This window comes from Parasteatoda tepidariorum, chromosome 10, assembly GCF_043381705.1.
Source record: "Parasteatoda tepidariorum isolate YZ-2023 chromosome 10, CAS_Ptep_4.0, whole genome shotgun sequence".
In the NCBI taxonomy this organism is placed as follows: Eukaryota; Metazoa; Arthropoda; class Arachnida; order Araneae; family Theridiidae; genus Parasteatoda; species Parasteatoda tepidariorum.
This window is the reverse complement of record NC_092213.1, coordinates 47,937,470-47,963,367: the sequence shown is the minus strand read 5'-3', so window position 1 is coordinate 47,963,367 and position 25,898 is coordinate 47,937,470. Positions and strand designations below refer to the sequence as shown.

Here is a 25,898-nt window from a genome sequence, read left to right as displayed (position 1 = left end):
ATATATTCCTCACACCAGATTTAAATTAAAAAATTTTAATAAAACTGAAATTTTAAATTTTTTTTTATATTTTAAAAATTAAGTGTTGTTATAAATGTAAAGTTTTTACCAAAAATAGTTAGTCAAGTAGCTTCAATTAAATTTTTGAAATTATAAAAATTTTTGTCCCGCAAATGTAAAAATATTTTTCAATAATTAATAAATAAAATAAAACTAAATAAAAAAAAATTTCACTATTTTTTAAACATTTTCCACGATCACACTTCCATTGAAAAAGTGTCTAGTTCCCACATTATTTCTAATTGAAATCAGCACCAGATTATGGGATTTCATTTTCAATATAAAATTTAAAATGCAATAATAGCGGCAAAAATTTTATTTATTCGGTATTATACGAGAAAAATCAGTATATAAATTAACTACGAAATTTGAGATCGTATTTTTTGGGGTTCATATATAACTTTGAAGATCGCGTTTTATAAACAAAAAGCGAAGCAGTTAGTTAACATGAGAAAAATTCAATTCAAAAGCTGTATAAACAATAGATGGCAGAACATATTACTTTTTCCTAAAGCAAATATTTTCTTAATTTTATTACAAAAGTGAATGTTTTTTGTGATGTATTATTTTTAGTTTGACATTTTTTTCCTTCATTGCTAATTATCGAAAATATGTTTTGCGTTTTAAAAAGTAATATCAAAAATAAATTAAAAGTTAATTTGCAATTTCCGAAATTTACATCTGTTAAACAGTCTGTCATGGTGCTGCCATCTGTCAAATATAATCAGAAACTAATGTATTTTCCATTAAATTTGAATAATCCTTATAGATGGCAGCACAATGTTAAGGAAATAAATAGTATTATAATATAGTATGAAGATGGAGGGGTCATAATCTTATGTATTCTCATTCATCAAACCTCAATTACAGCACTTATTCAAATAAAAATTAAATATTGCTTTTTTTTTAATGAAATTCATTGATTTATTCATTATTCATTTTAAATGAAATATTAAAAAGAAATTCCTTTTCAAAAAATATTCTTATTACAAATACAATGATTATTCAGATTTAAAACACAATTTTCATTTTATGAATAGTTATATAACTTCACAAACTTCAACTGCGTCAGGAAAAGAAAAAAAGAAACATTAATAAACTCGAATAAAGATTATTTCAAGAAATGTTTTTTACACATTAAGGGAGAATATTTATACATTTGAATACATGGATATTTATACATTTTATTCCAAAGTGTAAAAATATATATAAATGAAAAATAATATATAAATGAAAAAATTATATATAAATGAAAAAATTAAGCGATCTAAAATGAATACAATGTTACCTTTTCGGGGAATAGGCTCTAATCCTTCAAATGTTTTCTTTAAAGTCAAAGGTGAAGCTAAATGGAATAACAAAATATTTTAATTAATTATGACTATTTTTTTTTTTTTTAGCTTTCTTCTTTATTTTTAAATTTTATAAAAGTTCAAAATAAAGGGAAACACACAGTTCTTTTTTTATGAAAAGCTTTAAAAAAATATATCGTGGTGATCGATTTAATTATAAATGATAAAACCTTTTTTTCTTTCTTCTGAAAATAGGAAAAAAAAGCTATGTTTGCATCTTAAAGAAGAAGAAAAAATTTTAAAAAAATAGAAAACTACGTTGCAAAAGTGGTTTCTAATTTTTAATTTTTTTTTTGTCGAATCAGTTTTCTATAGTTTATTCATTTAATATTAGTATATTGATGGAAAATTCCAAAAAATCAATATCAAATGTTTAAATAATTCTCTGTGATAAAAATTTTTTTTTTCTGAAATAGAACATTTATAATTTATACGAAACGCATTTACACGTAATAAAAGTTACTTAAATCCTGGCATGAAGCAGTAATATTCTATATCCTATCAGAATTTTATTTTGAAATTATGAAAAAAATAAACTAATGCAATATATTATAATTTAAATCAATTTTAATCTTTTTTTTTTCTCTGCTTAAAATATATTCTGATATCTAACGTAAAAAGTGTATTCTAATGCAAAAAGAGAGAATTGTTTTATATAAAAATTAAACTTCAAACAGGTCGTTTTTAAATCGGAAAACAACCTCGGATGGTTTTACACTGAATACTTAAATAGCAATTCAAATTTCCCAAAATTAAATAATTCTTAAGATATTTCTTTTAAATTTAATTATTATTATTTTTTTTAATTTTAAGTATTTTATACTGGGATATTTAATTCGAGATCAGAGATAAAAAATATTTTATTACATATTTTCTAGAGTAAAATGATGTTTATTGGTTAGCTTTAAAACAAATCAAATAAACTGATATACAGAAACTCTTTTCTTGGATTTAATACGTTGATTATGGCAATATATTTATCCTTTCTGGGGTGAAATTATAATTGTTGCATATATGAAAAAAATTTAGTTTTTTTAAATCAACTTTTTATTGTTCTAGTTATTCTATTTATATAGTTATTATATATATATATATATATNCATATATATATACATATATATATATATATTTTAAGTCAGTTTACATTTTCCACATTCTTTGAATAAAATTTTAAAAAAAATTAAATAAAATAAAATAAATATATAAATTATCTTAAATTTCATTTAATTAAGCACCGGAGTTTTATTAAAAAAAAGGTATGAGTTATTTTTATTTTATTTTTATCACCATCATTGAACAGTTATTCATTTTGGATCTATGACTATATGAATGATTATTTTTGTAGGTCTCCGTTACTTTAAACTGAATCTAGAAGACTATAGATAGCTCTTAAATCAAATTCGTCTTAGTAGAGAACTTTTTTAATGAAACTATCCCACGTCATGCAACACAAAAAGAAAAAGCACAAAATCCTTATATTGTCGACTCTAACATGATCCGCCTACCAGAGGGTATATATATATATTTTTTAAATCTAAATTTGTATATTGCAAGCTGAGTGCATCATACCAATTTGGCTATTGTCGCTTGGAATTGAACTTGCGTCGCCTCTAGAATTTTTAAAACATCGACATTTTTGAATTGTAGAAATTTAAAAATTGATTTTGTAATTTTGTAACAGTTTTATAAATAGAATTGCTTATTTTTGTTTCTTAACAGTTCAGTATCTATAAAAATAAAATTGACTCTTTTTTATAAAAATAAAATTTATTCTTTAACAGTTGTGCGTCGATCTGAGTAAAATTGTTTATTTTGATTGTTTTCAATGGTTGTGTATCTTTATACGTCAAATCCTCTGTTTTTATTTATTTATTTATTCTTCAGTTTTCTTCTAACAATTGTATATCTATATAAATAGAATTATCTGCTTTTATTTTTGTAACAATAGTGCACTTATATAAGTAAAATTGTTTTTGTTTGTTTTTTAATTTATTTGTTCTTATAATTACTTTTATTTTAATATTTAAATATGAAGGTTGCGAAGGGATTTTAACTGAATAATTTTTTTAATTTAAATCGTCTGTTTTTATTTTATTGTTTATTTATTTATTTATTCTCCATTTTTTAACAGTTGTATATCTATATGAATAGAATTATCTGCTTTTATTTTTGTAACATTAGTGCACTTATATAAGTAAAATTGTTTTTGTTTATATTTTAATTTATTTGTTTTTCGTAATTATTTTTATTTTAATATTTAAATATGAAGGTTGCGAAAGGATTTTAATTTAATTATTTTTTCAATTTAAATCGTCTGTTTTTATTTAATTGTTTATTTATTTATTTTTTCTTCATTTTTTTAACAGTTGTATATCTATATAAATAGAATTATTTGCTTTTATTTTTGTAACAGTAGTGCACTTATCTAAGTAAAATTCTTTTTGCTTATTTTTTGATTTTTTTTTTCGTAATTATTTTTATTTTAATATTTAAATATGAAGGTTGCAAAAGGACTTTGACTTAATTATTTTTTTAATTTAAATCGTCTGTTTTTATGTAATTGTTTACTTATTTATTTATTCTTCATTTTTTTAACAGTCGTATATCTATATAAATAGGATTATCTGCTTTTATTTTTTTAACAGCAGTGCACTAATATAAATAAATTTGTTTTTGTTTATTTTTTAATTTATTTGTTTTTCATAATTATTTTTACTTTAATATTTACCTATGAAGGTTGTGAAAGGTTTTTAATTTAATTATTTTTTAAATTTAAATCGTGTGTACTTATTTATTCATTTATTTATTTATTCTTCATTTTTTTAACAGTTGTATATGTATGTAAATAGAATTATCTGCCTTCGTTTTTTTTTAACAGTAGTGCACTTATATAAGTAAAAATGTTTTTGTTTATTTTTTAATTTATTTATTTTTCATAATTATTTTTATTTTAATCTTTACCTATGAAAGTGGTGAAAGGTTTTCAATTTAATTATTTTTTAAATTTAATTATTTTATTAATTTAAGTAGTCTGCTTTTATTTAATTTTTTATTTATTTATTTATTCGTCAGTTCTTTTTTTTAACAGTTGTAGATCTATACAAATAGTATTATCTGTTTTTATTTTTTAAACAGTAGTGTACTTATGTAAGAAAATTTGTTTACTTTTTAATTTATTTGTTTTTATCATTATTTTTATTTGAATATTTACCTATGGAGGTTTTGAAAAGTTTTTAATTTATCCCCGCAAATTTTGCGGTATCAAGGAAGAAAAAAAAAAGAAAAAAACGGAATGAACAACCGGTAGCAATAAAAGGTTTTTGAAGGTCACGCAAAGAAAGACTTAACTGTTTCTCCCTGCTACTGGATCTTATATAAACTTCTTGATCTGGTAATTAAACTTGAACTCGCTCGCCATGCAAAGTGTCCTTATGGAAAAGTAACTAATTGATGTCAAGGAATATTTACACAACAAACAGAAATGACCACATTTCTCCTTCTCTCTCTTATTTGCGTGAAATAGAAAATAGTTGCACGTTAAATTTTGTTTTGTTTTGAAAGTTTCTTGTTTAAATAAAAATCAAATCGAATGAATGAATGGCGCTCTCCTCATTAAAATATTGTACATTAATTTTAAATTCATACTTTGCATTATTTGCATTATTATTTACATAACTTTACTTTAAGTCATTTACATTACTTCACATTATTTAAATTTTTTTACATTATATTCTCTCTCTCTTATTTGCGGAAATAGAAAATAGTTGCAGAAGCGAACACGTTAAATTTTGTTTATTTTTGAAAGTTTCTCGTTTAAATAAAAATCAAATCGAATGAATGAATTGAGCTCTCCTCATTAAAATATTGAACATTAATTTTAAATTCATACTTTGCACTATTTACATTATTATTCACATAACTTTACATCATTTACATTACTTCACGTTATTTACATTTTTTTACATTGTATTCTCTCTCTCCTCTCTCTCTCTCTCTTATTTGTGTAAAATAGAAAATAGTTGCAGAGGCGAACACGTTAAATTTTGTTTTGTTTTGAAATTTCTTGTTTAAATAAATTTCAAATAGAATGAATGAATTGAGCTCTCCTCATTAAAATATTGAACATTAATTTTAAATTCATACTTTGCATTATTTACATTATAATTCACATAACTTTACATCATTTACATTACTTCACGTTATTTACATTTTTTTTACATTATATTCTCTCTCCTCTCTCTCTTATTTGCGTAAAATAGAAAATAGTTGCAGAGGCGAACACGTTAAATTTTGTTTTGTTTTAAAATTTCTTGTTTAAATAAATTTCAAATAGAATGAATGAATTGAGCTCTCCTCATTAAAATATTGAACATTAATTTTAAATTCATACTTTGCATTATTTACATTATTATTCACATAACTTTACATTATTTACATTACTTCACGTTATTTACATTTTTTTACATTATATTCTCTCTCTCTCTCTCTCTTATTTGCGTAAAATAAAAAATAGTTGCAGAGGCGAACACGTTAAATTTTGTTTTGTTTTGAAATTTCTTGTTTAAATAAATTTCAAATTGAATGAATGAATTGAGCTCTCCTCATTAAAATATTGAACATTAATTTTAAATTCATACTTTGCATTATTTACATTATTATTCACATAACTTTACATCATTTACATTACTTCACGTTATTTACATTTTTTTACATTATATTCTCTCTCTCTCTCCTCTCTCTCTCTCTCTCTTATTTGCGTAAAATAGAAAATAGTTGCAGAGGCGAACACGTTAAATTTTGTTTTGTTTTGAAATTTCTTGCTTAAATAAATTTCAAATAGAATGAATGAATTGAGCTCTCCTCATTAAAATATTGTACATTAATTTTTAATTCATATTTTACATTATTATGTTACGTTATTTAATGATAATTAGAAGAAACAAAATATGTTTATCAAATTTGTTCCGTTTTGTTTCGTTTCAAAACAATTTATTAAGTTTTAAAAAGTAGAAAATTAAATACTTAAGAAAGTATGAGAAGATTGCGAATTTAAATGAAAGACGAGCAAATTCTATTATTTATGATAGTTTAACTAGATTGTAAAAAAATGCGGATCAAATTTCTTTAAAATGTAACAGCACTTAGGATGCCGGTACTTTATACAGTAAAATCCATTTTTAATGTAAATTTTTACGTAACAAAGAATCTAATATGCCATAGTTTTTACAATAGTGTTGACTGTAAAATCACTATAATTAAATAAATATTATTGTAAAAGTTACGGTATGAAAATTTACGGTAAGAATAAATTTTACATTGTAATGGATTTTACCAGAATGCCAGTACTTTTTGCCGCACATTAATCCGAAACTTTTCACAGTGAAGATTAATAAAAATAATTTATATTACATGAAAGTATACATTTGAAAGTTATTTTTGAAATAAAAAATAATTGATTTAAATTATATATGTATATCAAATTTATTTTTTAAACATACTATACTTAATTTGAGTCATACACTTCAAATTTTTGAAATATACTGTAATTATTTCAAATTATATTTTTCAAGCTTATATACAATATTTTTTTTTGAATTATATACTTCAAACTTGATTTTCAAATAGATTATTATAACAATGGATGATGTATAAAAAACTAAATACAGTCGGACATGGATAATTTAATTCGGACATGGATAATTCGAAGTACTGGATAATTCGAACAAGTGTTAATTCCCCTAGAACTTCCTACTGATACGAATGTTAAAAATACATCTATAATTTGAATCTTTCCTATATAATAAAATATATCTATAATTTGAATGTTTTGTTGATTTATTCAAAATTCGATGTAATAAAAATCGAAAATTTCTTAATTCATTAAAAAGTTTTTTCCTCCAATTTTTTAGAAGTTACAAATGAAGAATTGATAAACTGAAAATAGAATGAGATGGATTAAGAAACTGACCTAAGAAAATAATGACATTGAATGGGAAGGATTGTGAATGGCGCTCACTGTGCATGTAAATTGTGTGCTTGTGAATTTTCAATTTATAATGATATTTAATATAAAAATACCAGATGTGTGTCATCATAAAAATTTAAGAAGAGTTTAAGGAAAGTTCCTCTTTTATTAAAAATTTTCGTTAATCTGATTCTAAGATTAATGGTTTGTAGATATTTTTTTTAATCAATAAGTATTTTCGATTTTAATTTTAGTTAATTAAATTTTTTTCCCTATTTCTTTTAAATAGAATTGAAAAGAGTCTAGCGTATTGCAAAAAATGCATATATTTAAGTTAAAATTTTATTCAAAATTTTACCCGAGGAATACCATTTGAGAATCTCTGGTCTATAGAATGCTTAGTCATGGAACAGAATGTCTGGCCTTTTTAACTTGAAATCATGAAAATTATTATGTACTTTGCCCAACCGGTATATAGAATGCCTCTGGGTTTCTCATTAAAAAAGAAACAAATCAATTTTTTACTTGCTCAAATATGTCCCAATGGAGAGTAAAATAATTAGTTTTTGATACATCAAACTAAATAAAATCTCAAAACGCATTTTTATTTTTTCATTCAGATCTCACTCACCTGGTATTGCATTAAATTTTCCATCTTGCCCTGTTGTGATGACGGCAATATCACCGACTCTTTTGAAGATGAGTGTTCGACCCTTTTCACTGTCATCCCTGATTCGATCCACGGGTAGGCAAAATAGAGTAATGGGTAACATGCATGCACTGTAGGCCACAAGAATATAGCACACCCACTCCCACGAAAGTCCTGCATCATATCCATACTATGAAAGCAAAAAAAAAAAATTGTTTGATATTTAACAAATGAGCAAATTGATAATAAAATACCTAACAAAATATTTGCTCAAAAGGTTTCATTTTTTCTTATTATATAGTATTTCTATTGTTTGTTTATGCAAAATTCTTTACAAGAAAATAATGTGTTTCTTTAGGTTGTCTTAAGGTTGGTGTGTGTAATTGCACCTGAGGCAGAAAATGTTTTTTTGCAGCGAAAATAGCCTCATCACTAAACCTTAATTTCAACCTCAATCCCACCCCTTACATAGCTCAGCAATAATTTTAATTGAAATCGGATGTAATTATTCACACCTCAAATGTACTTATTTGCCCGAAGTGTAGCCTGTTCACCTGAAAAACAACCTCTTTAAGCTGTTTGCTCTAAGGTAAATTTCTATCAGCCACAAAACAACCTCAATTGTGAATAAATGAACTTCATACACCTTGATTATAAAACTCGGAGGGTTAATTTCTTAAGGTTGTTTTTGAAGGCAATTTCAAATGAACTTCTGAAATAAACCACAAAACATAAGGAAAAACATTTGTAAGGAATTTTTTTAATAGTAATTTACATTTACAAGCATAAATAAAAAAGCATTGAAATTTAAGATTAGTTTGTTTATATTCTTTTAACAGTTAACTTGAAAATCAAAGTGATAATAAAAGTAATTAGTTTCTTAAAAGCTATTTTTTTATTATTTATACACCCAATTATAAATACTTATGTTTATTTATTTTATTATGGAAAATTAAGAATTTTTCGAAATAGCCCATGGTAAATTACATCAAGCAAAAAAAAACAATAAAAATAAAATAAGCGAGTAACTTCTGGATAACAAAGTTCATACCAGTGGCTACAATATAGAATGTAAATTTTTGAAATAATACAAACAAGAATGAAAATACGCATGTACGCTCTGAAAGTCGAATTTCAATAAACACTAATTTTCCGATGAAAGTCGACATTTACATAGCCGCTTCGGAGAATGTCAAAAATTCAGTCATTAGTCACTTGAAACTCGGTTTTTAATATCAACTGAAATTCTATAAATGTCACCTGATTCTAAGAATGCCCACATTGTCATTTTATTCAATGTCAAAAATCTAGTCATTAATATCATTCTACGAAGTTACGAAAATATAAATTTTTCTTGTGAACATCAGTATTCACATTTACTGAATATCTGAAACTCAATTATTATTCAGTAGAACTTTAATTAATATCATCTTCCAAAAATCATCAGCAAATTTAAATATCTTAAGGGAATGTCGCGATTTATATAGCCGCTTTGATGAATATCCAAAATTCAGCTATTAGTATCATCATCCAAAATTCAATAAATGTCTATTTTTGTGAATTAAAGGTATATTTTATAAGAAACATCGACATTCTAACTGTTTTGGTGACTATTCGAAATTCGGTCAATATCCAGTCGAAATTCAATAATTAATTTTAACAGCCGAAATTATTAATATCATCATCCAAAATTCAATAAATGTCTATTTTTCCGAATTTAATGTCCATTTTATAAGAAATATCGACATTTTAATTGTTTTGGTGACTATTCGAAATTCGGTCATTATCCAGTCGAAATTCAAGAATTAATTTTAACTGCCAAAATTCAGTACAAATCAATTTTTTGGAGAATGTCATTTGCATATTCACAATTACATATTCATTCTCTGTTAAGTAGAAGAAAAAACTAATTTTTTAAGAGTTTCTTTAAAAAGATTTGAAATACTTTTACTTTAAATTTCTAGGAGTCTTATAGATTGTAACATTTGTATAATAAACCAAGATTTTTATTTAAAATAAGGTCTTTTTATGCCATGTCTTTTTAAAAAATCGCATTTAAGCAATTAAAACTTTATTTCTCACCTTCATGAAAATAAATATGGATGCAGATGCAGTGAAGGCTCCACTGTAGAGAGTAATGACGGTAGATCTTCTGGTTGGAAAAAGGTTTGCTATCTGCCAAAAAAAAGAGCACAATGCAATAAATTACATTTAATATTTCTTAAAAAAAAACAATGCATTTATAGCAATAAATTACATTTATTGTTTTGTAGCTGTAGTCCAGTATCGTAAAGAATTTAAATAATATTAACTGGGATAATTACGCCATATTAAAAAGATTTAATATAGCCTATTACATGCGTGTTTTAATTGTAAAGAATTATTTGGACAAAAAAAATCATACTTGCTTGTATACTGTGCAAACTAATTGAGAAAAAGTAAAAGTATTGCTCTTTCAAAGCCGCTAGAGTATTGTTTAAATATTAAAAAAATCATAATCATACTTCGTAAAAACATCGCACTTGTGCAAACTAATTGAGAAGAAGTAAAAGTATTGCTCTTTCAAAGCCGCTAGAATATTGTTTAAATATGAAAAAAATCATAATCATACTTCGTAAAAACATCGTACTTGTTTATATACTGTGCAAAATAATTGAGAACAAACTAAGTAAAAGCATTGCTTTTTCAAAGTCGCTAGAGTTTTGTTTAAATATGACTTTTACGAGTATGTCATAAAATGTCGACAAATATTTTGCAAAATTAGTAAAAACATGCACTTAACGATCATTTGGCCATCACTTAGCCATCACACACATGCCAGTCAAATTGGGATTTTAACCAAACTGCAAGTGTTCAGCCTTATTGAAATGATCCCCTTTAGGCTTATTAAAAATGTATCATCCATTGCGCAAATACCACTATTTATTCAAAGCAGCTTCAAATAAATTTAGAGTATTAATTACAGAATTGTAAATAACTTTGTTAATTAAAATGTCATTGCAATAAATCTAAACGAATTCAGCTTGATTCAAGTTTTTGCACATTTCCTAATTAGTCTAAAAGCATATAAGCTAGCTGTAATAAGCCTACTAAAACACAAGTAGATTAGAGAATATTGAAAACATTGCAAAGACTTCGGTAACATTTGCAAAGAGCTAAATCTTTCAAACAGTCTACGACTAATACATTAATAATTGCTGTATGTCTTCTGATAGTAGCAAATGAAGACCTTTTGACATTGACTCTAAGGATTGGTGTACGCATTACACATAATCCATTAAGGATTTTCTGAACATTCTTGATTTATGATTAGAGTCATATCGTCTAAAGACATCATTAACAAATGACTAACGGTTAAACTTGCAGTAAAATTTACTATGATGCACAATCCACAACATAAAATTGCAGCTGGATACTTAAAGTTTGATAGGAAAAAAAAGCAGGCAATCAATTTTTTTTAAAATTTCATTTTTAAAGGAATTTTTTAATTTACTTGTGTCTGTAAATTGACCATGCCACTGATTTCTAAAAGTCTAAGAAGAAAAAAAAACGATTTAACACTGAGCCAAACCATTACCGGGAAAGCGAGGTTGTTGTAGCCTTAAAGCTGGCTTGATTTGGATGTTGATGACGGGCAACTCTTACAACTTTATTTTAAAAATGGTAAATATGATTGAGATCTGTGGATAGTGGGGACCAACTCAACAAAGTGAAGCCTTACTAATCTTCCTCAAATGAGTCATTCACAATGCCAAAAGTTTGACAGACGCATTATCCAACTAAAAGTACCTCCTTGGGATAAACCCACGAAATTTCCAAAGGGCGGAGCTCTAAATAAAAAAATAAAAAAAAGCACCATGTATAACTTTTGATCCAATAATCATATTTTCGCGTACTAGGACATAATCTTAACAAGTCGGAGATCTATCCTATGAGTTGAACCGGGTTCAAATCCCAGCGTTGGCTGGTCGATAGGAATTCCGCATCCGGCTTGCACCGACCTCAGTGCTGACATGAAATATCCTTAGTGGTAGACGGATCATGGGTCCCTTGTCGTCAGGCTAACCGTGGGAGGTTTTCGCGATCTTAATTTCCATGTAACGCAAATGCGGGTTAGTTTCATCAAAAAGTCCTCCACGAAGGCAAATGTCTCCCAATACTCAATCCAGGAGTTCGTTTGTTTTCAGGATAGGGTTCAAAATTACATGGCTACGTAGTTGAACATTAGCAGTCGTAAACCCATAAAATTGGGTCGGCTGTTCAACGACGGTTATAAAATGAAATGTGAATACCAAGCTACTAATCAGGATCTTTTTGCATCAATACCAAGGAGTGTTAAGGATTCATTTTAGTAATAAAAAAAGGCTACTAAACGAAAAATTGTATCTGTGATTATAACATATGATCAAAGTTATAAAAAGTGAAATGCACGAATTAAATATTTTAATAGCTTTGTTTACAGCTAAGAATAAACGAAATAATCGAAAATAATAAAAAGAATTATTAATAATAGTGCTTTATATTTTAAAAACCAGGAATAATTAATATTTGTTATATATGTGAATGAATTGTCTTATATTTTTTGATTTTTAAATATATGTAATAGATTTTTAATAATTTTGCTTACAGTTAAGAATTAAAAGGATTGAAGCTTCCCCAAAAGCGTAATTTTAAAAAAAATGCTCTACTTTTCAAATACCATGAATCTACAATACTTTCTGCTCAATGTGTCGAATAATCTTTTTATTTCCAATTTTTATCCATACGCTGCAAATTTTTATTAATTTTACATTTGCACTTAAGAATAATAATAAATGCATATATTGTACTTTTAAGAATAAGCAAAATAAACAAATATTTATGGGAATGCTTCACGTTTTAAAAATAATGAATCATCGATATTTTCTTCTATATCAGCAAAAAGATTTTCCGCTGTGTTCGATTGTTTTCTTCCTTTTCCTAACTTAATAAAAATCGTCTGCACTCAAGCGAATAGGACACTCACCTTTCAAACGAAAACTTTTTGTCATGGTTTTGAAAGATAAATAATTATTAGCGAAGAATTTGACGATCGTTGAGCTGGTCGAATTTTTTTAAGAAAAAAAAACAAACAATTTTCTCTCTTGTTCTAACTTTAGAACGAATGTTTAAACAGATTCGAGACTAATTGAAAAATATCTGAAGTGAATTCGTTCCACTGGAGTGCAAAGCAGTGTCACGGTCGGCTTTATCTCTAATGCCGACAAAATTGATATTAAGCAATAAGAAATCTTCCAAACTTTGTAACCAGGTCCTTGAATTTCAAACATATCATCGAATTGGTAAAGGGAGCAAAAATGTAAATTTATGAGTGGAAGATTAATGGGTTTTAAACTGGCTTTATGTTTAAAAACGTTACACACATCTAAAATCTAACGCTTTGTAATTTTGTAACCGACTTTGAACAGCAGACCTATTTCTGAGTTTACAACTAACAATATTCTACTCCGTTTCCAACCCAGAAGACAAGGGATCTCCTGGATCAAACAATGGGATATACTACTAGCCCTTGTGGAGGATTATTTAATAGAACAAACCTGCATCTGTGTAACAGGGAAAGGAAAACCCTTTCATGGTTAGTCTGACGGCAAAAGTATTCTGACCCATGATCGTCTACCACCGAGGATATTTTTACGTTAGCACTGTGATCGGTGCGAGCTGGGTTCGGATTTCGTATCAACCGGTCACCACTGGGAAGCGAACCTAGTTCATCTCATTGAGAGGCGAACGTACTCCTCTTGAGCCACTGCTGCTCAAAACTGCAAGTTTTGTTTCTATCTATATAACCGTCGTTGAACATCAGACCCAAATTTGAGTTTATGGCTACCAATGTTCAACTCCGCAGCCTTGTAATTTTGAACCCAATCCAGAAGACAAGAGAACTCCTGGATCAGTTCCCCGGAGATATTGGTTTGTAATTGGAACTTGGAGAACTTTGTGACCCCGGCAGATTTTACGCGTACCAGTCACCATTTAATACACAGGGATTCTTCGGGCGGCTTTATTTGAATCCCGTTCTCTCAAACATGTGTCCCGCGTCTTAACAACCATGCTATCCGGGCCTTGATTTGAACGTTTTATATCTTATATCCATCGTTGAACAACTGACCCAATACAAAATATCAGTGATAACAGATAAAAAACATCACACTGTTTTATTTGTGATATGGCGTCGTATTTCTTCCAGTCAGTAAAATTTGATCCCCTCTTTCCCAAGATTTGTCAAAAAAATGGGGGGGTTTTTTTCTAAAAATTCTTAAATAATAAAGATTTTCTATATGAATATATTTTACTGTAAAGTCTAGTAAATTCTTAGTTTTACCCAGTAAAACTTAGGACTTACCAAAGTGACTCAGTAATTCTTGAGTATAATCGTAAAAGCTCGGTAAAAGGCAAAAATGAAATCATATCAAAATATAGTTCTAGCATTTACCTAAGGCTCCTATACAATCAAAGATGACCTATCAAGCAATATTGGAGCAAACAAGTTCCCAAGTTAACGTTATGTTAGTATCAGTTATGTAATGTGCTTATGTTAGCTCGTTGCTCCAAAAATAAATGATAAGTTGGCCTGTCTAATTCAGGAGCTCTACATTTACCAAGTCACTTTGGTAAAAGCTAGATTTTACAGGGAAAACGTAGGATTTACCATACTTATGTTTTTTTTTACAGTAACAACTGTAAAAAGATTAAATCTGATAAATTATAGAATTTACCGGTATAACTTACGATTTACCAAAATGACTTTATAAGCCAGTTTGCAAAACATTCGGGATTTTATTATAACATGTAAAATAAGATGAGTGATGTATAAATCTTACTTGCATATTGGCTAGTCGAAGCGGTACACCAGCCAAGCACATTAACGTAAGTGCAGGAAATATCAGGTAAGATGTTTCTGAAAAATTGTAATACATTTTTAAAGCAGGCAGTTAAAAATTAAAAAGTATAGCAAGATTTCATTAATTAAAATTGCATTAAACATTGAAACATACATTCCCAAGTCTAAATTTGTGATGGATTTCCATTGATGGACCAACATAATCATGATGATAACCATCAATAATTCTATTATGAACCATTATATTTTTGATGGTAACTAACATAAGTAACCATCACCCCAATGTAGGAATTCGGATTGATTTATGATGGTCCAGAATAAGAATAGCAACTTGTTTCGATGGTCTTTTCATGTTGGTCCATCAGAAGTTTCCATCACAGTTTCTTAGAAATCAAATGGTGGAACGATCATGAACAATCATTATACCAATGAAGGAATTCGGACAGATTTATGACTGCCACTATAAAAAAAATTTTTTTTTTGATGGTATATTCCTGAGAACCAACAACAATTCTCACTAAACCATCATGGAAGTATATATCATGGATTGTTGGTCCATGAAAATCAAACTTCTCTTGATGGTTAACCATCATAGTTTTAAAGTAGCGTTTTCCATCATGTAATGATGGAAGTTTATTGGAATTTCGAAACCATGAAAGCATAATGGAAAATGTTGGATGATGGTGACCATCAAATGATGTTGGACCATCATGAATCACACTGAAACCAACATAAACCATCAAAATGTTTTGATGGGACCATCAAGAATCACACTGAAACCAACATAAACCATCAAAATGTTTTGATGGGACCATCATGAATCACACTGAAACCAACATAAACCATCAAAATGTTTTGATGGGACCATCATGAATCACACTGAAACCAACACAAACCATCAAAATGTTTTGATGGGACCATCATGAATCACACTGAAACCAACACAAACCATCAAAATGTTTTGATGGGACCATCCAGAATTTTGACTTGGGTTTATATAGGTAATAAATAAAGGGAGAAAATTTAAATTAGCATATGAATTAAAACAAAATATGTCAAGATAATATTTTTTGAAGGATATATTTTATTTATTTTAAATATATAAAAGGTAAAGTTTCATTTGAAAAATATTAATTATAACATCTTTTAACATAACATTTCATCTATTTTAAATTTAATACCAGTAAACATAATGTTTAAAGTATGATTGCAAATTTTTACTTTTTACTATGCGAACTTATACTTTAAAATCTAATAAAAATTAAATTTTTTTTCAAATGTCCCTATTGCATGAAATGAATACAAAAACATTAACATAACTGATTTGAATATATAAAGTTTAATTAATTTTACGTAAATTCCCAGAAAGAAATAACTCATCACACACGAAGCGTAAAGTTTATTTAAGAAGATGCCAATAAAAATGGTCCCGCAGTGTACTGATCGTTAAGACACGGTTCCCAGCAGATCACCGAAGTCAAGCATCACTGGCTGCGGTCAGTGTGTGGGTGGGTGACCACTTGGATCCGTCTGCGTAGGGACCGAGGGTGTGCGGTATTGGTAAACTGTTCTATCGTAAAGTGCTCGACTTCACGTGCAGGTCATCGGGCTACTGAAGCGGAGGTGCAATCCCCTCTGCAGAGGATCAAAATTGTGATGGCATGTCTTCCTCAGAGGATCGTCCTCAGGGATGTTTCCCAGACCGTCGCCAATAGCCCATTGTGCAGCTCTAGTGCGACGTAAATGAACAGCAACAGCCAATAAAAATGTGCATAAAAATTAAAAAAATGTGCCTGCTAACTCAAATACTTTTTAGTCATGGAATGAATTTTACAACCACCATATTATTCATAAAATCTCGTAATTTTAACGGAAATCAAGGAAGTAAATAATGTGATTGTCTCACAAAATGCAATCACAAAAACTTACATGCTTTAAACAAGATGAATGCAATTCCTCTGATTAATACACTGAAAAATAAAGTATTATCAAAACTATCAAAATGTGGAAAATTTTACTGTGTTTCTGACTTTAAGGGAGCATCAGAAATCTCTGTAATTTTTACTGAATCGCATTGGTCAAAATTTTGGTAAAATTAACAATGAAATATGGTTTTAAAATAAGAGTTAAAATTTGGAAAATGAAAACTTAGTAAATTTGTCATGATACCTTACAGGTTGGTATAACAGCCATTTATTCCGTTAAATTTATTTATGAGTTTTGTATTTTTTACGAAATATGTGGTAGTAAAAACCATAATTCTAACCGATTCTAAACCGATTTTCCGGTAAACCGTTACCATATGAATGGTAAAATTGTCAAATGAATGTCAGAAATACCGTATATATTGGTTTTATTAACCAGAATTATGGGTGAGTTTTTTTCCTGAAATATCTTTACCATACAGTACAGAAAATTTATCAGAATTGTTTTCTCCCTGTTCAATGTAAACTTGTGTTTAAACTTAATTGCTTGTTCAAATCATGTTTATTTATCACGTAAGTTTTTTTAAATTCATGTCAATTTTTTTTAATTAAGTCAACTTTCTTATTTTAGTCTAAACTGTATAATTTACAAATCATTAATCATATTATTTATTTTACTAATCATAACAATCATACTTATCATAACAATCATAATTCTTTTTTACAGGATTCAATACTCATTCTAACTAGTTGCAGCTCGCACTGATAACAACTGATAAAACCATGACAATTATAATGATAAGTACTGCATTTTTAAGTATTATGGTGCTATATTTTAGCAAGTATAAATTTAAAGAAAAAAGATAATTTTTGATTACATAGGTTATAATTATGTTGCTTATAATATAAGATGTTACAATAAGTGGAGAATAATACAAGACTCATTTTCTCACAAAATCTTAGATTTCCAAAATTATATTGTAAAAGCACTACACTGAAAAACGAAGTTTGGTAAAAACTTCCCGAATATGGTAAAATTTACCGCGTCTCTGCCTCTTTGAGAAGACTAAAAAGCTTTGTAATCTTTGTCAAAGCGCTTTTGTAGCAGAAATCAAGGAAGATTGATTCATCATGAGTTTGGTAAAATTAATAATAAAATATTGTTTTTTAATATGTGATAAAATTTGATAATTTATCATGAGACCTTAGGGCATGACATGAAAACAATTTATTTGATTATATTTACTTCTGAGTTTTGTATTTTTTACTAAATGTATGGTAAAAAGAACTATAATTTTTTAAAACTAAATTACCGATGAGCCGTTACCACAGGAACGGATAAATGAGCGGAATGGATTACCAAACGAATACTTTAAATACTTTTTTCTTTAGGTATTATGGTTTTTAACCAGAAATCTTTTTACTATAGAGTATGGTAATTTTACCAGTATTTTTTTTACTCCAAACAGTCGGGAAATGGAATAAAAGTAATTAAGTTATGTAACAATATACTTAGAAACTTCTAAGAAATCTTGCCATATTTGAAACTTTTATTTCAATTTTAAAAAAGAAAATGATTTTAAATAAAAAAAAAAACTCATTTAAAGCAGGACATTGAGAAAAAAGTTTCGGCAATGTAAAAATTTGTTTTCTATGTATTGTATTTAAAAAAAATATATGAATGTGTTAAAAATGCCATAAAACAACTGTCTAATTTTTTAAAATATATTTTAATGTGTTTTATCATAACATATTTTAAATATAAGCTGAGTACTTTTCGTTTTTGTGATAAACCCTGGTAAAGAACATAAATCAAACATTATGGCACGACGAAAGCAATACAGGATGAATAATAAGACAAAGTGAGCAAAATACAACCGATATATGATGATAAAATTTTGCACAATAATTATATAATAAGGTAACTCAATAGTTCAATGTTGTCATTTAGTGCTATTTATTTACAGAAATATTTTCTTCTAAAAGGCAGTGTATTAATTAAATCTTTTATACAATAACTACAATAAAAAACAAACATTTATCTCTGAATGGCTATAAATTACAAAAATGTAATGTTTTATAACTTTTTTAAACTTACCTTTCGTAGTTACTGATAGAAGAATAGTACCCAATGAAATAAGACCGCTATAATAAAATAAATGCATGTATTAAAACATTTTTAACACAATAAAAGCTCTGCAAAAAATGATGCAAAATTCGTTATTGTTAATTCAAAATTCATGATTGTTAAATTCATTAAACATTATCAGAATATGATTAAAATAAAATGCGACTTACAAATATGAAATTAACAAATTTGATGATGAGACGAAGAAAAAAGAAACATTGCTTAAAGTATCTTTTTTTTTCAATTCAGCATTCCTACAAGTCGGCTTTCAGAATAAATAAATAAATAAAAATAATACGAAGAAAAAAATGTCGTTTACAACCCTAGTATTTGCTGCCATTAGTAATAAAATTGCAATGTTTAAGGGACCATTCATATATTACGTAAGAATTTTTTTAGCAATTTTACTCCCTCCCCCCTCGTCAGCAAAAATAAGCAAATCACAAACCCCCTATGCTTATATAAGAAAGTAGCAACCCTTATTAGTTTTTGCTCTAACTTCGACTTCGATTGCGGCAATGAAATTCTAAAATTACTTCAAATGAAATATGTAAATTTTTATTAAATAAAATTGACGTAATAACTTTTGAGTAAAATATTATTTAGGAATCCCTTGTAATTTTGGAATATTATTTAGGAAACTCTTTGAAGAAATTCTCTCAATTTTTTTTCCAGATTCAACATTTACTCCAAATTTAAAATATTCCAACTTGCAATATTTTCATTATTTATTTGCTTGTTTTTATTTATTTATTAAATTGCATTTCTCTATTTATTGCTTTTTGGGAAAATAGGGAATATTAATGACATACTTAACGACTGCCCGCATTCTTCCTTATCCCTTGTCAGCAAAAATAAGCAAATCACAAAATTCCTTACTATGTAAAGCTCTTATTTAGTATTTAAACGGTCCCTAACTAATATTTCGGGCCTTCGCCTGATGTTATATAATTACAAGACTTTGGACTGTATGAAACAAAATGTATGAAACAAATAAGGAGATTTTGGACTATATAATACACTTGATTTTGGATTATAATGAAATTCAGAATTATATAAAGCACCAAATTTTGGAAAATACAGAAAATATGATTTTAGACTACATAAAATATGATTTTAGACTACATAAAATATCGAGGGATTGTTTGAGCAAAAAATATATTATTTAGAAAGGTTACATTTTCCTAATTCTTATAAAAATTAGGGTGGCTCAACTGGTTATCTTGGAATAAAATAATAAATCTCAAATTTAAGATAATAAAAAAATAATTTTAGACAATTATGAATCTATATATATATTTCTCTTACACGGCGATAAAAAAAAGCCTCATTACAACTCCCCGAATGGCAACGCTAGAAAATCGACCAATCATTGCGGCTAAGAATGTCACATGGTGAGGTGGCTCAACATATAGCGCTTTTAGAAACGGAAACTGAAATAACCAGAGTGTAAAATATTATGTGCTTATGCGCATCGTATTTTTTGTTAAATAATTTATTTATTATATATCAGTTTATAGATGGTAACGAGAAGAGTTTTGTGGTTGCTATGGTGACTATTTAGAATGTAAATTGTTATTGAGTGAGTGTGATATTTCTTTTTTGGAACTGCGAATTTTATTGTTTAGTTAATAAATCTTCCTTTTGTATTAAACGTGATAGTAGTTTCTTAAATTATTTGATTCGAAGTCCTTTGAGTTTTATTTGAGGTCAGTTTATTTTGTATTTTTTGACAAGAGAGAGCATTCTCACCAAATGTGATTTCTTCTGAAATTCAATGTTTTGTTTATACAGGTTTTTCCATTGCAATTCACTTATTTCAACTTTTAATAGACTTAATTATAGCCAAAATTTTAACCTTTTTAAAGAGATATCAGTTTTAGAAATTTTATCTTAAGATTTTATACTATAGCACATTACTAATAGGTTTAACGAATTACATGTCATTTATTTGAATTCAAATTTATTTTAATGACTTAGTATTTACTAAAAAGATGTAAATTTAAAAAAAAAAGTCGTTATATGGATTTGAATGATTGTTTTGAATTCTTAGAATTTTGTGAATTTGCAATGTATCTAAGTTAGTAGCGAGCGAAGCGAGCTTGGTTTGCGAAGCAAACCATATAAGATTGCGTAGCAATTTTCGGGGGTTGGCGAGCGTCAGCGAGCAGGGGGCGCAGCCCACTAGTTAATTATAAAACACTAGATATTGGACTATTGCAAGATTTTAGATTGTATAAAACATTAGAATTTGGGCCGTAATAGCGTTTTGGACAATATAAAATACCAGATTTCTAACTACAAAAAATAACAGAAATATTACCGTAAAGCATTATGGATCAAATTATGGTTAAGAATAGTACTGGCTCTATGATTGAGTATCTGTAAAATACATTTTACTATAAAAACTCTTTTCACCGTAAAATTTTACATCGCATTTTCCCCAGTAACATTTTTAATTACAGTAATTCATTAATTTTACAATTAATATTGCTGTAAAAATTACGATATATTTAACTTTTTGTGCCGTAATATTCTACGGTGAAAATAGATTTTACGGTAAAAAGTACCGTCACTCATGGTCCCAGTTCTTTTTTACGGTAGCTGTGATGGAAATGCTTAGGCGCAATATTGTTTATTTAAAAAGGCTCATTTTTTAAAAAAAAATTTAAAAAAGTGAATTGAAGTAGCAAATATAAAGTCCAAAGTTCCATTCATTGCTGATTTTTTAAAAACAATAGTATAAATATCAGAATTTTATAAAACGTATGTGAAATTAAAATATAAATTTGCTGAATAAAAATAATCTGAAAAGCATTAACTCTAGTACTTGTTTTTCATTTTTAATTAAATCTCTTAGTTTTTATCATTGTGAAAAAGAAAATAATATCGTTTGAATTAAAATTATTTCTAGTGATGTTATTCTTCCTCATCCCCGAAATCATTCATAACTTACATAAAATCCTCATACCTCTAAAAAATCCACTCCGCTGAAATTTTTATTCTCAAAATTACGTTAAAATAACCGGCAGCAATCTGCCTATCCAATTAACCGTAAAGTTTACCGTAAAGATAACTTTTTACATTTATGATTCTTAAACCTTTTACAACTGGCATGGTTAAAAAAAAACATGAATACAAATCTGCATTGTTTTTTAACCAATTACAACCAGCATGGTTTTGAAACAGTATAAAAGAAATTTCACTGGACGTTAGAGTTGCGCTTTTCGTTAGGAACTAAACTTTTTTTGTGTTAAGCAGCTTTTTGCTGCTACCATCTATGAGTGAATGAGTGTATCGTGTTCTAATAGTCCTGGGTCATAAACTGGGAAGGGCAGGACACTAGAAACTAGAACCCCAGTTCTGTCGGTCATGAGTTTGACAGATTACCCCCTCGGCCATAATATGTTCTCATCTGCAAGAACTAAGTGACTTCATTAGGTCGGTCTAGTTGATGCGATAAAATTCTGGTTTTTTTACCGTATAAGGTGAAAGCATTTGAAAAACGGTTTTTCTCGCAGTTAAAAGTTTGTATGCCGCCTTATTTATGGTTATTTGACTATTTTGTTTGAATATGGTAAAATAACAATTAAATAAATTACTATTTAACCATTTTATGTTTGCGATCTGTGTGTCTGATTGTTATTTAACCATTTAACCTTTTCTCTAATGGTGCAAGAAAAGAAGAGATTTAAAAAAAACTTATTGCGATTCCTTTTTTGCCTTGATCATTAGTGGGCTTCCAGCTACCTCGTAAAATTAAAAATGTTTATATAGCAATTTGCAAGATATCTAAGGCTATGTTGTTAGGGACATTTCATATATCATTACACATCATAAGTGTTTCTGACCAAGATGGTGTAAGTTCGAATCTTGCAACGAACGGTATCTTTAGAACAAGTATGTCCTGTTTTAATACTTTTGGAAAAACTTTTTCAATGGATTAAACTTATACACACGTGACACTTATCATTCAAAATATGAAACAATTATATAAGCATTTTGTTACCTTTAATATATTTAATGAGCCATATCAAAGATACATTTTCACAGTTTCAGATAACCATACGTACGTAATCTCGCATTGCGGATTAAAAGGGATATCATTTCTGATGCGAAACGGATGATTGCGAAGTTTGTTTCACACTTTCTTAACGCTCACCAGTTGAACGTTTTTAAAACTTTTATTTACGATCGTAAAGAATCAATTAAATCCATGAAGCGCGGTAAGCTTGCATACAAGGAATACGTGAAAAAAATTAGTTTTTTTTATGTTGCATTCATGTTAGCTTCGAGAATTTCAGAGAAAACAGAAAAACTTAATAATTGTAGAGAAATGAATTTGAAATTTTTAATGCGAAAATAAAATGCGGAAATATATTAAGTAAAAGCAATAATGTAAAAATACAAAGGAAGTGCATTATTGTTTAAAATATACAATGAGAAAAAATAATGGTTATAACTACCAGAATATGGGACATTTACCATGCTTCTGGCTCTATGAAAATACCAAAAAGCTCAATAATTTTAATTGAAGAGCTTTGGTAATGATTTTGGTAAAAGTAACAATTAAATATAGCTTTATAATAAATAAAAAAATTTCCAATGCCCACCTGTGTTAACATTTTTTCGACAACTCAGGCATTTACAGGGCAGATTTGCTGGCCTCTCTTTCAGGGGCACCATATTAGGTGGGCCAACGCTGCTCACACAGTAAGGACAGATAGTACAGAGAAGGAAAGAACATCCATGCCTTGTCCGGTATTCGAACCCAGAACCTTTCTGATGCAAGGGCAGTTCCCTAACTCCTACACAAACCGATCGACTTATAATAAAATATAAATTTGGTAAGCTTATGCCATGTGTTTTTTGGTTGATACCTAATAGCACATGGTATAAAAACCATTTATTCGATTAAATTCACTTTTTAGTTTTGTATTTCTTTACACATTGTGTAGTAATAAATGCTATCATTTTGAAAACCAGAATTTCCGGTAAACTGTTATCATATGAACTGAAAAATTACCAAATAAATGGTTTAAACACCATATATTTTGGCCATATATTTTGTCATTTGCATACAGTATGGAAATTTTACAAGAATTTTTTTCTCCACGCGTTAAGTTTTTAACATGTTCTTAAATCGAATATGGTTGTAGCCTTATGTTTTTGAATAATGCTATGTTGTTAGGGACATTTCATATATCATTACACATCATGAGTGTTTCTGACCAAGATGATGTAAGTTCGAATCTTGTAACGAAAGGTATCTTTCGAACAAGTTTAGTTTCATCTGAAATATAATGAGTTAAAAACTTCAGTTACTTTTACAAATTTTACTTAATATTCTGTATTTTTAAATGCATTTTGTTATTAGAAAGGTAATATATTATTTTCGAATTCAAAATTATGAACTAAAAAAAATACATTCTGTTAACTGCAGCTATTTCAGAAAAATACCAATATGCATAATATGTGATAAATGTGGTAAATCTGTTTAATTTTGGTAATTAGATCATGATACATTCAAACTTTCCATGAAAGCCATGTATTCGATTAAATTTATTCTTCAGTTTTCTATTTTTTACTGAAGTGATAATACGAACTATAATTTTGGAAAACAGAATTTTTTTACTGTTTATTAAAATTGAACTCGTGAAACGTTTCGAAAAGTAAAAATAAAATGAGAGTCACGGCCGATTCATTTAATCACCCATAACACGCGACACTGTTAAATACTCTCCAGTGGTTTATTTTAAAATCACGCCACTGATTCATACCAGGTAGTGATCCGTCCCGTTAGAGATTATCCCACAAAATTGTTGTTTTTATTAATTGTTATTTATATATGTATTTAAAGTGCTTACTGTTTCTCGTGGAAATTATTATTGAGGTTAAAAAAGGATTTTCAAAAAGATTTACCCCATTTTATCGATGCTTTAAATATTAATTTATGAAATAAAAGTTATTTTCGCAAAGAAATATTTTTAGAATGTCGTTTCAGAAATTTTGTATGAAGTTTAAACTTGTAAAATTTAAACAACATTAGTTGAAAATTATAGTCAAAACTACCAGATTAAGGTAAAGTTCTTTGAGTTTCTGGAGCGATAGTTACAGCAAAAAGCTGGGTAATTTTTACCGTATTTTGGTAATTTTCGTAAAAAAAGTATGGTAAAAACTATCAGAACATTTATCGTGCTCCGGGCTCTATATGGTAAGAAATTCGGTGTTTTTTATTGAAGCGCTTTAGAAAAATATAATGAAATATGGTTTTATGATACAAAGTAAAATTTGGTAAATGTGGTAAAATATGGTAGTTTTGGTAATTCGAGAATAGCATAAAATCTATTTATTTGGTTAAATTTACTCTTCCGTTTTTTTTTAACTAAATGTGTGGTAATAAGATCGACTATTTTGAAAATCAGAATTTCCGGTAAACTGCTACCATATGAACGGAAAAATTACTAAATGAATGACTGGTTTAAATATTGTAAATTTGGTTTTATTTACCAAGATTATGAGTTTTTTTAATCAAAAATGTCCTTAAAGTACGGTAATTTTACCTGATTTTTTTTGTCAGTCCTGATTTGAAATGTGGAATTCGGTAATTAAAATATTCAATACATTATATAAAAGTTTACCTCTCGTCCCATAATTTTAATTACAAAATACATAAATACTTTATATGATTTTAGTTTTTCTCAAGAAATGTAAATTCTGATATTAGAAAATAACTCTTTATCTTCGAAATTTTTAATTTTTTAAAATTCTTTTAACTGTTAATTTTGATGCTTTTCTACAACAGAAAATACATGTTACGTTTAAAATTACTTCTCATTGTTAAACTAAATGAATACTATAAAATGTTTTAATTATTAATTGCAGGATTAAAAAGCTTACATATTTAATAATTTAATTGTAAGAAATTATGAAGTTAAC

General features: G+C 27.6%; 1 protein-coding gene across 1 annotated transcript in view; it reads right to left on the bottom strand.

The window, feature by feature from the left end:
* LOC107444943 (equilibrative nucleobase transporter 1) overlaps positions 1 to 25,898 on the bottom strand; it is a 74,686-nt gene that overhangs the window by 7,486 nt on the left and 41,302 nt on the right. Inside the window, exons 3-7 of the mRNA XM_043045135.2 lie at positions 18,930 to 18,976; positions 14,887 to 14,963; positions 10,109 to 10,201; positions 8,009 to 8,216; positions 1,349 to 1,405 (exon numbers count right to left, since the gene is read on the bottom strand). Of these exons, the coding sequence (XP_042901069.1) occupies positions 1,349 to 1,405; positions 8,009 to 8,216; positions 10,109 to 10,201; positions 14,887 to 14,963; positions 18,930 to 18,976 (482 nt within the window). The remainder of the gene's footprint in view (positions 1 to 1,348; positions 1,406 to 8,008; positions 8,217 to 10,108; positions 10,202 to 14,886; positions 14,964 to 18,929; positions 18,977 to 25,898) is intronic.